The sequence below is a fragment of the Camelina sativa genome, chromosome 9 (genome assembly GCF_030686135.1).
Source record: "Camelina sativa cultivar CO46 ecotype springtype chromosome 9, ASM3068613v1".
Taxonomy (NCBI): domain Eukaryota; kingdom Viridiplantae; phylum Streptophyta; class Magnoliopsida; order Brassicales; family Brassicaceae; genus Camelina; species Camelina sativa.
In genome coordinates, this window is record NC_141888.1 from 2,042,765 (window position 1) to 2,058,962 (window position 16,198).

Sequence of the window (16,198 nt, forward strand, 5' to 3'; positions counted from 1 at the left end):
GTTGTAGCTCTTCTTCTTTTGCTTTTATATATGATAACACAGATTACTAATTTAGCTAATAGAAGATATGGCATACACTTGTCAGTGTTTCTACACTTTATGTCTCATTATGAACATTTTATTCATATATTGTATTCATGGACGATTTCATGATTCCCACTGCTTGTCTCCGTCCTTGCTACACTTGAATTGTATACAGCAGATTCCAAGACAGTTGATAGCAAATTCCGCTGTTGTCCTCAACGAGACAACAACTAAGCATATGAATATGATTCTTTCACAGATGGAGCTGCTACGCTACTCAATACTGTGGTTCATCTCTTAAACCCTTCTCCAGCTCCAGTAAATAGCATCAAGGTTTCAAATTTGTAAGGTTCTGACTGAAACAGAACAGACCTGAAGCTTTAAACTTCATCTATGAAGAGCCTGCAGTCACTACTTGCCTGTGATGGTCTGAAGTAGTATCACTCCATACTGGTACACATCTTCTTTCGCTCCATCTCCACTACTCCAAGTCTGCAACCAATTCAATAACAAGTTTATATTCAACCAAATGATGGGTTCTGCTCGTGCAAAAATTACCGGTGATATTCCAAGATGCTCAGATAATAAGATTTGATAATTTGCTTGCATGGAATGTACTCAGAGGGATCTGGGAAAACAAAATGCTACAGAAATCTAAAGGCTGAAGGCTGCACTACCTAAAGAAATTTGCTTTCAGAAATAAGTTCATCTTCTACAAACGGGATGGTTTTCCGAACAATTACCCTCATAGGATCTCCTGCAAGAAGAAAAAATATGTGATTAAGAAAGCACTAAATAAATGGATTGTTCAGTATCAAGAGCTATGTCAACTGAATCTGCACCTTCACTAGCTTGATCATCTTCAATACAGATTGCAGCATAATGAGAATCAGCCAACTCCAATAGGCCAAACTTCCAATCTCTATTGCATTTCTTCGTCTCCTCCTATGAATTGACAGACAGTTCAGACGTCTAAAGAAAACAATCAAGCGTCCTATAATTCTATACACTATGCAGCAAAAACTTTTTTTTCGACAGCAATGAAAACGATCTTGCAAAGGAAATTTTCAGAAAGTGTACAAGGCAACAACAAAATCGCATTTGATATACACCCTATTCAATTCCAGGATGTATGATTAAAGTATAAAACAAACCTCGCAAAGATTGTAGCCTCCATTTGTCCCACCCTTAGACTGGATTGTGAAGGTATTAAAAGGTGCAGCAGAAAAGCCTTTTCCTAATGCTTTCACATATGCTTCCTGGAAACAGAACCATCACAACAGTTCTAAACTTTCGAGAAGAAACATTTTCAGACTCTTAACTATATCTGTTGTTAGTATAAACTACCTTAAGAGTCCATAACTTAATAAATTCCTTTCGCTGAACTTCCGGGTCTGGGATAGTTGACAAAAACGTTACTTCATCAGTAGAGTAAAATCTCTCTGCTAATGTCAAGACATCATGTTTTATCTTTCTATCCTTGTCTTCAAGGTCGATACCAACCTACAGTCGTAATAAACTGCAACTGTTGAATGTTTTAAAAAAGAAAGCATTGACAAAATGTATGTATTTGCCTGAATTAGAAGACTTACAGGAACATGGACAGTCACCCCACAGGCAACTAATGAATCTGTGTGGGAGATATTGAAATGCAATGGCGGGTCACTACAGTTCTTATAATTCTGCCGATCTACCTGTCAAAAATTAAACCATAATAAATGAAAATTGCGCCTTAAACCGAGACTATGTGTCTAGTATATAATTCCAAATAAATGTCTCACCTCAGGCTTCCCATACATATTCTTTTTGAACATCAAGGTCTGAGGATCGACCCCATTGTTTGTTTGATCTAGAAAATGAAAGTTACAGTTAATGCTCAGCAAACTCGTAAAAATCTAGAATTCCTGTGAGAAAAATTCAGTCTGCAGGTAACCACCACATGGTAATATAATAATAAGCTCACGGTTTCAGGCAATTTTACTGAATAAATCTTTGAAAAGTTTCTTTCTAACTAAGTTTTAGAGTTAATCATAACCTAAGAGACTACCTAACAGCATCATACAGAAAGGCAGCTTAAGAAGACTAAGAAATTTAATCTTCAAGAAACAAAGCCTAATAGGAAACTCCAGTGCCTAATGATTGATACTTAGATGTGAAGACATACATCTTGCAATGGTGGTCCGAACCAAAGTGCGGGCAAGCAAAGCATTCTTCTGAAGCTTATCGCCTCGCATCTGAAGAACTTTATCATTCTCAGGTGGTGACAGAAGTTGAGAGTAGTGTTTAAGAAGAGATGTACTCTTCACTTCATCTGGCACAACATACCATAGATGAGTCTCCCTACATGAAATGAATAAGAACACAATCAATATAAGCTGACAAAGATGAGCTTCAACACTATAAAACCAAAATCATATTAGCCAATTTGGATCATTCCATAAAAGCATCAACAAACCCTAAAAATTCAAGCTTCCATAAAACATCAGAGAACCCTAAAAATTCAAGCTTTTTACTGCATTCCAGCTCTGCAACTTATGAAAGCAGAAGACTCTTAGCATACGCAATGAGTTACTTACATCCGAGATGGAAGTTGCAGAGGAACCAGTTTAGGCAATTCGATTGAGAAGCTTCGCTGCATTTGCGACATGATACTGGTTCTCATCAGCTCTAAGTATTTACCATAAACTGAGCTTTAATTCACCCCGATCCGTTGATCGGAAGTTGCTCCGGTGAGGAAATAGCGGCGGCGGCAACGATTTGCAGCAGACGGAGGAGAAGAAGAGCTCATATTATTAGAACCTGTTTGGTTGTACGTATAAGTCTATTCCCTCAGTTTTGCGTAATTTGGGCCCAGCCAGGCCCATATAAGGTAATAGAAGTCATCACCGTCGGTGGCTTCTCATCAGAGGAAATTGCGAGGCTGAGCTCTTTGTTCTGACTTCTACGATCTCAATCTGCTGCTATAAATGTGGTTTCTCAGAGTATGCAATGCACGCAAGGTGTTCGACAAAAACCCTCAATCACGTACGCTTTGATATCTCTATCTGATTTTGGGTACACAGTGATATGATAAAAAGCGGCGTAAGACCCCCCTGGGATGATGTTGTTTGTGATGGTTTTATCTACGTGAAGCCATTAAACGCCTACTGTTAAAGGTTCAGAGTTGTTTGGTGCGATGAAGAGAGAGAGAGAGTATAAGCTGTGGAGCCTGTTCCTGAACACTACTCTTGCGTAGTTTATCTACTTGGAAGAGCTGATCGACTGGATGAAGCCATGGGGAATCAATGCCAGTTGAACAAGATGATGCTGTTTGGGGAACTCTATTGGTGCCTGTAAATTCCATAAGAGATATGGCAGAGTTCGCTTTTGCAAAGAGTGTTTGAACTCATGAATATTGGCTACTATATATTAATGCCAAAAATATATATATCCATACTCATGAGGGAATCAAGAGAGAATCTGGAGAACCGGGTAATGATGAGAGAGGGGATTCAGGATAAAGCCTGGGTTTAGTTTTGTGGAACAGAAGATAATAGTTCACTTGTTTATCGCTAGCGATAGAAGTCATGATGAGGAAACAGAGGAAATTTTTAGAATGCTGGCTGAGTGAAAGACTTTTGTAATGGAGATTTGTGGAAACACGGAGTGTAATAGAGGCAGAGAGGTTTTTAGAAGCAGATGTGAGCATAGTGAGAGTTTAGCAGTAACTATATTCCAAGCACAGAGATTCTTGTCTGATAAAGAACCTGAGGTTGTCGAGCAAAGATGGACACAGACTAGCAATCATATTATTGTGGTAGCATTTGTCTTCAGAAAACATTAAGCCTCCTCTCTTGTGTTCCACCCACTATCTATGTCTTTGTGTGTTTTTCAAACTCTGTGATCTGTTGCTTTTGATGTTTCTATGTATTTTTGTAACCACATTCATCTTCCTCATTATTATATATATTTCAGTTCGATCATTCCGCAGATCTTTTGCTCTTTATTTTGATACAACAGATTACTAAGTTAGCTGATGATAGATATTACAGGTAATCTATGCAACTACATATTGACTTGTTTGACTCTTATCACTGTTTCTACACTTTTCTCTCTGTTTTTTGAACATTTTTTCTTGAGGATTTTGTCATTCATATATTATTGCCTTCATGGATGATTCGTGATTCCCGCTGCTTGGTCTCCATCCTTGCTGCACTTGAATTGTATACTGCAGATTCCATACAACATCTTCTATCGAAGGCCGCTTTGTCTGATCTTCACAAAGACAGTTGATAGCAAACTCTACTGTCGTCCTCAACGACTCATAAGCATATGATCCTTTAACAGATGGATCTGCTAAGCTGCTCAGTACTGATGGTTCATCTCTCAAACCATTCTCCAGCTGCAAGAAATAACATAGAGGTCAAATTCATAAACCATGTTGGATTAACTAAGATGAAAAAGGTTCTGACTGAAACAGAACAGACCTGAAGCTTCAAACTTCCCATCTCTGAAGATCCTGAAACTACTACTTTGCCTGTGATGATCTGTAGTAGTATCACTCCAAACTGGTACACATCTTCTTTCTCTCTATCTTCGTTACTGCACACAATTCACTAACAAGTTTCAGAACTTTATAGAAGAGAACACATTTTTATCATATCTTTAGAGATAGAACAACCTCCTAGGGTTTTTGGCTTGAGGGCTCTCTTCACCAACCTAGAAATGCCATGAAATTTTCTTAGACTAATCAATTAAAAAATATATTTCGGGGGTTACTGAACATAGGAGTCTAATTGAATTAGTCAAAGAATTTATACCTTGGTTGGTAAAGGAATAGTATAGCCACTGATTTTAACAGTGAGTGTTTCATCAAGCATAATATTCTCTATCTTCAAATTGTTCCCAAAGATCCCTGGTGCTACTCCCATGTGCAAGAACTGTATCCCTCGAGCCACTCCTATGGCTATAGCCATTCTTTGAGGCCATTTCAGTACTTCTTTTTTCCTACAGTCTGATTACAAAAATTCACATAATGAATAACCATTTGAATCTATAAAAATCTGAATATATTTCTGTTTTTCTTTCAGGTTATTACTTGTGAGAAAGTCCCTCAATGAACCACTAGAGATGTATTCTTGGACAATAAAGATGGTGTGTCCAGAGTGTTGATTGTGGTCTTGATTAATAGCGATGCAGTGTCCAAGAACGCTAACCAAATGCATATGCCTTAGCTTTGATAAAACTTCCATCTGTTGAGCTAAGCTTTGTGGCAAACTCTTCTGCTTCAGCTTGATACATTGCACTGTCACTGGTATGCCTTCTCTTAGACAACCTATGTAAAGCTGTTCGTAATACCAAATATATTAATTAATCAGGTTCATCGCAAGAGTCTCAAGTCATGTTTTTGTTTTTTTACCTGTTCTGCGAACAGGCTTGCTGCATCAAAGTCGTTAGTTGCTTCTTCCAATTCCTCCAAGGAGAAAACACGGTACGGCGGCAAACCAATCACTGCAGATCTCATTGTATGCGGTACACGTTCTACACTCAGAAAGAAACTGTTAATGGTTTTTGCTAGAGAAAGACTCACTTTCAAGATTTCAAAGTAAATAATAAGAGTCATCGCTTACTTGAATCTGGTAATGACTTAGAGCTGGTGGTTGTTGTGCTGCAAACTGAGACTTTATCAGAGGCATGTCTCTCATTGTTGTTGTTGGTTACCTCAGAACGATTTTCTTCTGATCTTGATCTTCTTCTTTTCAGGGCAATCAAAATCAACAGAACCAAAATTGCTGCAAGGATGACCGCACTGATGATTATTAAAATCACTAACCCGAGTTTGATTCTTGTAGAATCTTTCTCTTTAACCTTAGGGATAGGTTTCACAGCAATTGCTTTGCTTGCTCGGTTTTGACAGAAAGAAAGCGGACGCTGATACTTGGCATTAGGAGTGCCAGTCAAAGACAAGCAATTGAATGAGAAAAGCACTGTCTGATTCCTGAAACTCTTTGAAGAGTAGCAAGTAGGAAGCTTTCCGGTAAGGAGATTGTGAGAAACGTCAAAAGTTCTAATCTTTGAGGAGCTGCAAGAGGAATTTGGAAGTGACCCGCTTAACATATTTTGATCTAAACTGAGAAATTGAAGAGAAGGAAGCGAAAACAGAAACTCTGGAATCGACCCGGTGAATTGGTTGGAAGAAAGGTCTAAACTTTGAAGCTTATTCAACTTCTTGATCTGTTCTGGAATCTTGGATCTAAAGGAGTTGTTCTTCAATGAAACAGTGATGAGCTTACTTGGGAGTGAAGGAACTTCAGGACCGAGTTTGTTACCTCCCAAATGCAGTTCTTGAAGATTCGACAACCCTCTGAGATCATCAGAGACAAAACCCCAGAACATATTGTCTGTTAAAACAAGCCTTTTCATATTCTTCAAAGACGATATCTCTTCTGGTATCTTCCCGGAGATGAAATTAGAGCTGAGATTCAAAGATTCGAGAGAAGGTGATAACTTGGTGATGATTTTAGGAGAGAGAGAACCAGAAATCCCGAGAGAGGTAAGAGACAAAGTGTTTAAGCTAGAGAGCTGTGTAAGCAGAGTGAAGAGTTTATGAAAACTACCAGAGAGCTTACTGGTTCTGTTCCCGGTGATACTTAACTCTGTTACGTGACCTTTGAAGCAGACGATTCTGAAGGAATGAGAAGGACGAAGGCGGCAGAAGTTGGTCGTATCGGTCCATGATTGAAGAATCTGTGGATACTGTAGTTGCTTCTGGATTTCAAGAAGAGTTTTTGATTCACTACTTGAAGCTAGCTGAGTCTCGGATAGTACATGGGTTTGAAGAAGAAGAAGGAAGAAAGTGAATGAAAATACATTGATTTGAAGAGACTTCTGCATTTTCTTGGGAAAATTTACAGTGAATTAAAGATGTGTTTTTGGACTTAGAGAAAGAGACTCATTGAAAGTTTTTCATATTTTTCTGTGGAACAGAGACAGATCTATTGGGAAATTGAATGAAAACTTTTGGATCAAGAGATGTAGTATAAATTTTTGGGTAAAATGTATAAATTTTTTAGGAAGTTTTTCGTGTGGAAATTAAAAGAAAGATGAAGAAAAAAGCCGATTAAGGTGGAGGTAATAAATGCCATCTTTCATTTCATAAACTTTTATAATACTTTTTTTGGTTTGGTTGTTTGTTCATTACTGCACATTGCAGATTGCACAACCTAAGTTTGACAGACTGTTTTTTTAATGAATCCAAGAAGATGAAACTTTTGTATTATTATTTTAACAATAACAACTTCTATTCCACATGATATTTTGATCTAATTATTTGTTTTTAATTTAACTCAACTTGTTAATAACTAGAATACTTAGCAAAATGTCAAAAAAATTTGATACTAAAGACTTTCGCATGTTAACATTTGGAACCTTAATGAAATGTTTGTTTTTGTATTTTTGTTCATGTGATAAGTAATAATAACTCAAATGGTTTATTTAGTTCACAGCTAAGCCAGATGATAAGACCTAGACATTCAACAGTTAAACACTCTAATAATGATTCTTTCTTTGTTCATTTTCGTACATAGATTGATTAAACACGTGCTTTTGTTTTGTTAATATAAAACATCTGCATTTGGATTATAACATCTATAGTTAATTTGATCGAGATCGTTAATTTGATCGAGCTCGCCGCTATAGGCTGGGGGCTCACCTTATGGCGAGGCACCGCAGATTGGCCGAAGTCTGTCGGCTTTATCGTTTGGACGGGACTATTCGGGTCCTGAACGAAATAATCCCCGAGGGCTTCTATTTGGAAAAGTGGCGCATGACCGGGCTGCTTGCCGCGCGTGCGGCGTGCCAAGAGCTGGTGGCGAACATGGAGGTGCCTATTCTTTTGGAAGCCGACTGTCAGCCTCTCAAAGATACTGCGCACTTACTTACCGTGGACGTCTGGGCCTACCGGGCTTCTCTAGAAAGGTTAAGGCGGTACGCCAATTTTCTGGAGTCGGCTGGCCCGATTTTCCGTGAGAGGCACTTAGTTGAAGGCCCGTGTTCCTTTTTGGAGGACCTGGTGTCAAGAGGTGTTGAAGTGCCGAGGGAAAGACTGGAGACCCTGAGGCAATCTCGTCAGTTCTGGCGAACCGAACTGGATAAGGTAACGGTGGAGGAACCGCTGGCGGACGATCTGTCGGGTCCACGGCCTCCACTTCGTCTGCAGGACCAGCCCAGACGGTGATGGTGGAACTCTGACCGTTCCGAACTCCGAATTCGGACGGTTTTTTTTTTTTTTATCTAGGACCCTGAGTCGTAAGAGGGATTCTCTCCCTTTGCGTCTCTTTTCTCTCTTTTTTTTTTATTATTAGTCAAAACATCCAAAGCATGTAATGGGGATTAACTTAGTTATTGAATTTTGATTGGAATTATCAAAACCGCCATAAGGAAACTAAATGCAAGTGAATTTTGGATATTTTGGAAACTTTGCACACCGGCTTGTCGCCGAGTTGAGTAAGAATAAGTTTTTAAACTGAAAAAAACTTTATTAATATATTAGCTGCATTCGCTTAGTCTTTAAAAGATAAGGAATTGCCTATGTACCCCGAAGTGGGGATCAACCCAACCGTAGTTCGTATTACAAATGAAAGATAAATGGAGTTCGGATTCCCGAAAACTCCTAGACAGAGTCGTAACAACGACTTAGCTGTAGTAACGTTTTAAATGGGCCGCGTTCCACGAGTTTTTGATCCGTTCTCCGGCCATGGTTACGAGTTCGTAAACGCCGGACGAACTGCTCTAGATACGAGGTATGGACCTTCCCATCGAGCGCCGAGTTTACCGGCATTTACTTCCTTCGTGTTCTCGAAGACTTCTCGCAGAACCAGATCACCTTCGTTGAAACGCCGCTGACGAACAGTCTTATTGTAGTATCGAGCCGCTGCGTCTTGGTAGTGTTGCATCCGAACTAGAGCTTTGTCGCGCAATTCTTCGGCAAGATCGTTGTGGTCGATCAGCATCTCATCGTTAAGTTTGGGATTATCGACCATCATAGTGCGACGAAGTGTCGGGACTCCTGCTTCTGCCGGGGCAAGTGCTTCGAGACCATATGCGAGGGAGAAGGGGGACTGTCCTGTGCTCTGCCGCGGGGTCGTGCGGTATGACCACAGCACGCCATCCAGATGATCTGCCCAAGCTCCTTTCCTTCGACCGAGTCGTTTCTTGAGCCCGTCGATGATCGACTTATTCGTGGCTTCGGCTTGACTATTGCCTTGCGGGTATCAAGGAGTCGAAGTGCTGAGACGGATTTACCATTTCGTCAGGAAGCGTCTGGTGATCATCGAAGTGAATTGGGTACCGTTGTCGGTGACAATCTCGTACGGGAGTCCGTGGCGACATATGATGTTCTTCCATATGAAATTGGTCACGTCTAAGGATTGGATCCTTGTGAAAGATTCTGCCTCCACCCACTTGGTGAAGTAATCGGTCAGCACCAGGACATACTTCTTGGATTTGGATGCCGGCAAAGGTCCTATGGCGTCCATGGCCCAGCGCATAAAGGGATACGGAGCAGTGACGGTGTTTAGTAGTTCGGGCGGGACGTGCCGCATTGGCCCATGGCGCTGACAGGCTTCGCATTTGGCCGCGAAAGTTTCGCAATCGGCCATCATGGTAGGCCAATAATGTCCGTCCTTTTTGATTTTGAGAGCAAGTGCGCGTCCGCCAGAATGGTTGCCACCCTCGCCTTCATGCACTTCCATTATGATGCGTTCGGCCTCGTCCCGAGTAACACAGGTAAGGAACACTCCCGACGCACTCCGGCGAAATAGTTCCCCTTCCAACAGGATGTACCTGGCACTTCGAGCCTTCAGTCGTCAAGCCGCCCATCAGTCTGCCGGGACGGTGCCATCGGAGATGTAAAGTTTGATCTCGAGTTGCCAATCCTCGGGAGGCTCGGTGATGTCCGCCATATCTTCTATTGGCTCGTCGACTTCCATCGGGATTGGGTCGTCGTTGATGAGGGCGATTTGGCTGTCCGGATCAATGCTGGGAGCCTCGATGCATTCAATTGGAATGGTACGCCGTAACTTGGGGTCGGAGCGATTTGCCAGAGCTGCGAGGGCGTCGGCTGATACGTTCTCGTTCCGTGGGACCTTTGTCAGGGAGAAAGACGTAAATTCGCCGGATAACGTGCGGACCAACTGTCGATATGCCCCCATTCGCTTGTTTTTGGTGTCGAATTCGCCGCTGAACTGGCTGACTACGAGTTGGGAGTCACAGAAGACCTGCAGGTGTTTGACTCCAAGCCCCTGGGCTAGCCGGAGTCCTGCGAGAACAGCCTCATACTCGGTTTCGTTGTTCGACGCTCTGAAATTGAGCTTCAACGCCTGTTCGAGGATTTCTCCGGTGGGGGATCGGAGTATGAGTCCGACCCCGGATCCTTGATTTGTTGACGAACCGTCGACGAACATTGTCCATTGCTCCACTGCGGGGGTGGGGTCGTCAAGCTCGGGCGATAGTTCGGTGATGAAGTCACCAAGGACTTGTGACTTCAGACTTGGGTGAGAACGGTATTCGATGTCGTACTCACTGAGTTCGACTGCCCATTTCGCCATGCGTCCGGATTGGAGGGGGCTATGAAGGATGGTTCGGAGTGGTTGGTCAGTAAACACGACGATAGAATGCGACTGAAAATAGGGTCGCAGTTTCCGTGCTGCAACGATCACTGCGAGGGCCAGTTTTTCCAGCGTGGAGTATCGTGATTCTGCGTCGTTTAGTGCTTTACTTGTGTAGAAAATGGGCTTCTGGTCTCCGTGATCGTCTCGGACTAACACCCCGCTGACTGCCGAACTGGAAACCGAGACATAGAGATATAGTGTTTCGCCGTCCTCCGGTTTGACCAAAACTGGGTGACAGGTCAGATATTCCTTCAACTGACGAAAGGCGATCTCGCATTCCTCGTCCCAGTGGAAATCCTTATTCCCGCGAAGAAGTTGGTAAAAGGGGAGGCACTTGTCCGTTGAGCGGGCGATAAAACGGTTTAGAGCGGCGATCCGGCCAGTCAAGCGTTGTACTTCTCGCTTGTTGGTCGGTGACGGGAGACTAGTATAGCTTCGATCTGCTTAGGATTTGCCTCTATTCCCCGTTCAGTGACGATGTACCCAAGGAATTCCCCAGAAATTACTCCAAAATGTACACTTCATCGGGTTTAGTTTCATCTGGAATTGATCCAAGATGTCGAAACCCTCTGCCAGATGTTGGACGTGCTGTTCTGCGATCAGAGATTTGACCAGCATATCGTCTATATAGACCTCCATGGTTTCGCCGAGCAGATCCGCGAACATCATGTTTACTAAGCGCTGGTAGGTTGCTCCGGCGTTTTTCAATCCGAACGGCATCACTTTGTAGCAGTAGGTCCCCCTATCTGTGATAAATGCCGTTTTCTCGCGGTCGGCTGAACTCATGGCGATCTGGTTGTAGCCTGAGAAAGCATCCATAAATGAAAGCAACTGATTTCCAGCTGTGGCTTCGACGAGACGATCTATGTGCGGCAGAGGAAAGCTGTCCTTAGGGCAAGCTTTGTTGAGATCGGTGAAGTCAACGCACACTCTCCACTTACCGTTTTTCTTTTTGACCACCACCGGGTTAGCCAGCCAATCAGGGTACTGGACTTCCATGATTTGATCCGCCTTGAGTAGTCGTTCAACTTCGTCCTGGACCGCCTTGGCTCGATCCGGGCCCAAACGCCTGCGCTTCTGTCTGATCGGCTTGAACGTGGGGTCGATGTTGAGCTTGTGGCACATGAATTCGGGGCTTATCCCGACCATGTCCTTTGTTGACCAGGCGAATGTGGAAGCCCGAGATTGCAGGAAAGCGATCAGCTTAGTCTTTATGTTTTCATCAAGTTCGGCCCCAATACCGACAGTTTGCGAGGGGTCGGAGGGGTCAATATTCGCCTGTAGGATCCGACACTCCAGGGACTTGAGGCGATCGCGCTCCGGCTTTCAGGAACCGGTGAGATGGTCCCCGCTCTGTAATTGCTATGCGGCCTCCGTCTTCCTCTGCTTCTTTTCGATAACAGAGTAGACTCTGGCCACCCTCTGGTCGCCGTAAAGTGTGCAAATTCCTGTGGTAGTTGGGAATTTGAGGCAGAGATGGTAGGTCGATGGTACGGCCTGCATCGCGTATATCCATGGTACCCCCAAAATAGCGTTGTAGATTGGTGGTGCATCGACGACTGCGAACTTAGTCTTCCGGGTCACTCCGCCAGCTCGTACTTCTAGTTTTACGTCGCCCATCGACATCTTGGCGATCCCGTCATAGCCCGTCAGCGTTCGAGTTTCAGGTTTGAGTTGGTCTGGTGTGACGCTCATTTTTTCTAGCGTTTGCCAGCAGAGTACATTGACGGTGCTCCCAGTGTCAATCAAGACTCGTTCGACGTCGAAGTCGCCCATCGAGACTTCGATAACCAAAGGGTCTGAATGGGGGTGTTGGATCCCTTTAGCATCCTCCAAAGTGAATGATATCGGGTCCGAACAGAGTGAAGGCTCACTCGGAGCAGTTTTGAGGGCGCAAACTTGTCGTGCCCTCTTCTTTAGTCCGCGAACGGAGTCTGCGCAGTCCTCCGGTGGACCAAGTATCATGGTTATTCGTCCACGGGGAGGGGAATTGACCCGCTCCGGGTTTTGCCCCCTCTGTCGCTTGGGAGGGCCAGGTAGTTCGTCTACTTGGGCCTCTTCTTCTTGGTGGTTCACGACCGTTTGGTTGGCCGGCTGTTGGACTAGTTGGGTGGTCCGTTGTAGTCTCGTCCGCCGCCTGCACCACGGCCTCCATTAGATCGTCCGCCATGCCATCCCCTTGGCGACCTCTACCGCCACGGGCACTTTTTGGCTGGTAAGTAGCTTCGACTTCGCCTGAGAGATACTTCGCGTACAAGTAATTCTTCAGGTGGACGCACTCTTGTGTGGAATGACCGGGGTACATGTGAAAATCGCAGTAGAGTTCCTTTGGGTCAGAGGGCTGCTTCTCCTGATCGTCCATCTTGGAGACTGCGTGGATGACGCCTTTTTCCGATCCTGAGGTTCGTGGTGCTTGCGGGGTTCGTGGTGTTCGACCCGGTTTTTAGCTTTGGGGGGATGTGACGGTTGTCCGTCGTTAGTTTTTGCGGCTATTTGAGCCTCCTCCTCCTCATCGAGCGCGAATCTGGAAGCTCGATGCAGCGCATCGTCAAGGTCCTTGGGTTCCAGGATGTTGAGGTCCTTTCGTAATGGTGATCCGGGGATCAGGCCCTTTCTGAAGGCTGCCATTGCAGCGTCCTCCGGGACGTTAACCTTTGTCAGCTTCTCCTTGAATCTGTTCAAGAAGCTGGCGATGGGCTCTCCACGTTCCTGGGCCATTTCCCAGAGATCCGAACTTGTCACGCCTCGTTCGATGAGGATTCAGTAGTTTTTGAGGAAAGCCTTGGACAACTGATCGAAGTTGTCGATTGAGTTCAGTTCGAGCCTTGTGAACCATACCAAGGCAGGGCCGGAGAGGCTATCGACGAATAGCTGACAACAACCGGCGTCCCTCTGTTCGTCGGTGAACCGTGGCTTCGACATGGTTGCCATGAAGGATGTCATGAACTGGACCGGATCTTTGTCTCCTTGGTAGATTGGAAGTTTCAGCTTGACAATTGGCACGGCAGCCCTCGTTATCCGTTGCGTGAAGGGTGACTGCCGAGTCACCTCGACAATCCTATCGATCTCCGGGGCCGTGCTGATAGCTCGATGGAGGAGCGTGTTCATGCCGCTAATCTGCGACTTGATTTCCTCGAGTTCGAGGCAAGGTCCAGAGTTTGCGATGCGAGTGACCGGGGCGGCCGAGCTCTCCTGTATCCGTAAGCTCGGATTCATCGGTCGAATACTTGACGTGGTCCGAGGGGGAGGATTCCTCCGCTCGAATTGTGCATCCGAAAAGTCGAGACGACGAGTGAGACCGCCTAAGTTGGGTGCTGGCGATTGTTCAGCGGAGACTTGTGATGGGGTTGTTTGGGTTACGACGGCGTCGACTCTGCGGTTGGTGTCGGAGATCATCTGGTAGATCTCTTTCGTCATGGAGCCGAACAAGATTTTGAAGTCTTCCATGGATACGACCTGCGGGTTCTAGACCGCTGGCGTGGTATGAACAGGGAGGTTCCCATTTTCTGCGCCGAGCTGTTGCTCTGTTGCGCGAGCGTCTGCCTCGTTATGGGTTTGTCCATCGGAGGGCTCTGTGTCGATGTTGACTGGCTCTTCGCGAGTTCGCCCTGCATCTTGGCTGGTTTCCCCTTCAGATCTGACCCCGACTGGGAGTTCGGTGGAGGTTTGGGACAGGTTTGCCGTTGTGTTCACGCGGTGACGAGAGTACACGGCAGTGACAGGCCTGGTCGATGCACCGCCTAGTGTTGCGATGCTGTCCTGAGAAGGTGTGATGCCTGTGAGATCGGGCATGTCGGAAGTTGTGCGGTTTGCTTCGGAAACTTCGTTGACGATGGAAGACATTATTGCAAGGCTTCTTTAGGGAGAGTTTCCTAGAGAGTAACTTTTCTAGAGACGATTTGCTTCCCCACAGACGGCGCCAATTGTAGAAACTAGGTTTCCACAATGAATTTGTTTAAGAGGGGAAACAAATTCAATAAGATAATCTCTCTAGAAAATAGATCTAAACCTTGAAATTAGAAGTAAAGAAGAAGAACTCAAAGAAGTTAGGGTTTATTGCTAAGAACGAAAAGAGAACTCGGTTATTGTATTCGATTCTGGATGATTTACAATGGAGAAGTCTCCCCTTATTTATACATATTCGTAGATCGCTAAATATATTAACTTTCCTTAACGGACGAAGTGACATATGGAAAACTGCCTTATTCCTTGAGTCGGCCGCCGCACCGAAGTGGATGTCGGTTCCTTCTTCTCCAGGATTATGCTTCATCCGAATTAACTCCTGATGACCTAATTGATCCCCTAACTGGATTCCCGGTTAAACAATCAATTAATACTTCTGGTTTAGTTCGGTATGTCAGGGGTGCTGAATCCCGCACCAACATTTTGTTACTTGTCGGTGGTGAGAATGAGATTAAGAGATGTGTGTCGTGTTGTGTCCTATGAGAAAACGAAGCCATTACGTTTTGTGTCTTATCTTTTAAAAGTGTGTTAGAGATTCTACCAAATGTCGAGCTGTTTCTTTGTGTTCTGATGAACTGTTCATTTACTTTCTCTTTTTTTTTTTTTTTGGGGGTACAATTTCTACTTTTATTAATGATAGTGTGAAAAAGATTTATGGATTACATATACATACATACGATGAAGCACATGCAATGGCCTTGGAATAATCGTCACTGGGAAAGTATCATTTAATATTTTCCACAACATTATATATCAAATAATAGACATTTTTATATTCTTTTCCGATTTTTATTTTCTGAAATGCAGGTCTTTAATTTTATTATGGGCTTTCACGCTTTTTATACGTGAACTTTTTTTAGCCTGTACGTCTACATTTAGGCCCAAAAATATTTGTTGCAAGTAATACATAAAAAAAAAAAAAAAAAATTGCTTAGACTATCTTCATGTTTACTATGCTTATTCCTTGCAAATGTTAATCACTAAGTTGATTTATTGGGTACAAGATTTGCTAATCTTCAACCTGTATGTAAATTTCTGATCGATTTCTTTGAAAAGTGATCATTTGTTGCCATAAGAATATCATTGTCAGTAACTTTATTCTAATTTTTGTTTTAATTTATTTGACATGATAAAGGGGTAAACTATAAATTATTTGTTTTTTAAATTAAATATAAGGAAAATAGACAGGTAAACAAAAAAAAACTGTTGTTATTTTTACCGTTAATCCTCTATGTATAAATGTTGCTATTTCATTTACATTTAATCACTAAAATCACATTTTTATTCAAATTCAAAATGAATTTTTTCCTCTGCTTTCTTCCTAGCTTTGTTCGTGGATATCGACAAACATGGTTTTCCAACATTGCAAGCCATTGGGAAAAGAGGAAATTGAATAATTAGGTTATCTTTTGTTTGTATCCTAATTTTAAATTCTAATATTTGAATTTAGTTTTTGAGTTGTAATAAAATTTTGAAATTTTCATGTCTAGATTTAATTTTGTAGCATGTGAAATCTTTTGATATGTGGAAATGATCATTGTTCATGTTATATGTCATTTACC

At 43.3% G+C, this 16,198-nt stretch overlaps 3 protein-coding genes across 4 annotated transcripts; all 3 read right to left on the reverse strand.

The window, feature by feature from the left end:
* Positions 1-22: 22 nt before the first annotated feature.
* LOC104710185 (uncharacterized) lies at positions 23-3,666 on the reverse strand. 2 transcript variants are annotated; one of them, XM_010426746.2, is made up of 9 exons: positions 2,601-3,666; positions 2,189-2,364; positions 1,806-1,873; positions 1,617-1,718; positions 1,372-1,527; positions 1,179-1,283; positions 867-969; positions 702-781; positions 23-516 (listed from the first exon to the last, which is right to left on the reverse strand). In XM_010426746.2, exons 1-8 carry the CDS (start codon positions 2,684-2,686, stop codon positions 702-704), a joined length of 876 nt encoding a protein of 291 aa, XP_010425048.1. In that variant the 5' UTR covers positions 2,687-3,666; the 3' UTR covers positions 23-516. The 2 variants fall into 2 exon arrangements, with proteins under 2 accessions (XP_010425048.1, XP_019085926.1); XM_019230381.2 differs by having other exon boundaries at positions 768-781; positions 2,601-3,039.
* Positions 3,667-3,933: 267 nt separating this feature from the next.
* LOC104710186 (putative LRR receptor-like serine/threonine-protein kinase At2g02780) lies at positions 3,934-7,130 on the reverse strand. Its single transcript, XM_010426747.3, has 7 exons — positions 5,634-7,130; positions 5,423-5,544; positions 5,102-5,348; positions 4,824-5,017; positions 4,685-4,722; positions 4,491-4,605; positions 3,934-4,405 (listed from the first exon to the last, which is right to left on the reverse strand). Exons 1-7 carry the CDS (start codon positions 6,895-6,897, stop codon positions 4,151-4,153), a joined length of 2,235 nt encoding a protein of 744 aa, XP_010425049.2. The 5' UTR covers positions 6,898-7,130; the 3' UTR covers positions 3,934-4,150.
* Positions 7,131-12,035: 4,905 nt separating this feature from the next.
* LOC147937600 (uncharacterized) lies at positions 12,036-12,638 on the reverse strand. The gene has a single exon (XM_087465188.1). The coding sequence runs from the start codon at positions 12,636-12,638 to the stop codon at positions 12,036-12,038; it is 603 nt and encodes a 200-aa protein (XP_087321314.1).
* Between the last annotated feature and the right edge of the window lie 3,560 nt (positions 12,639-16,198).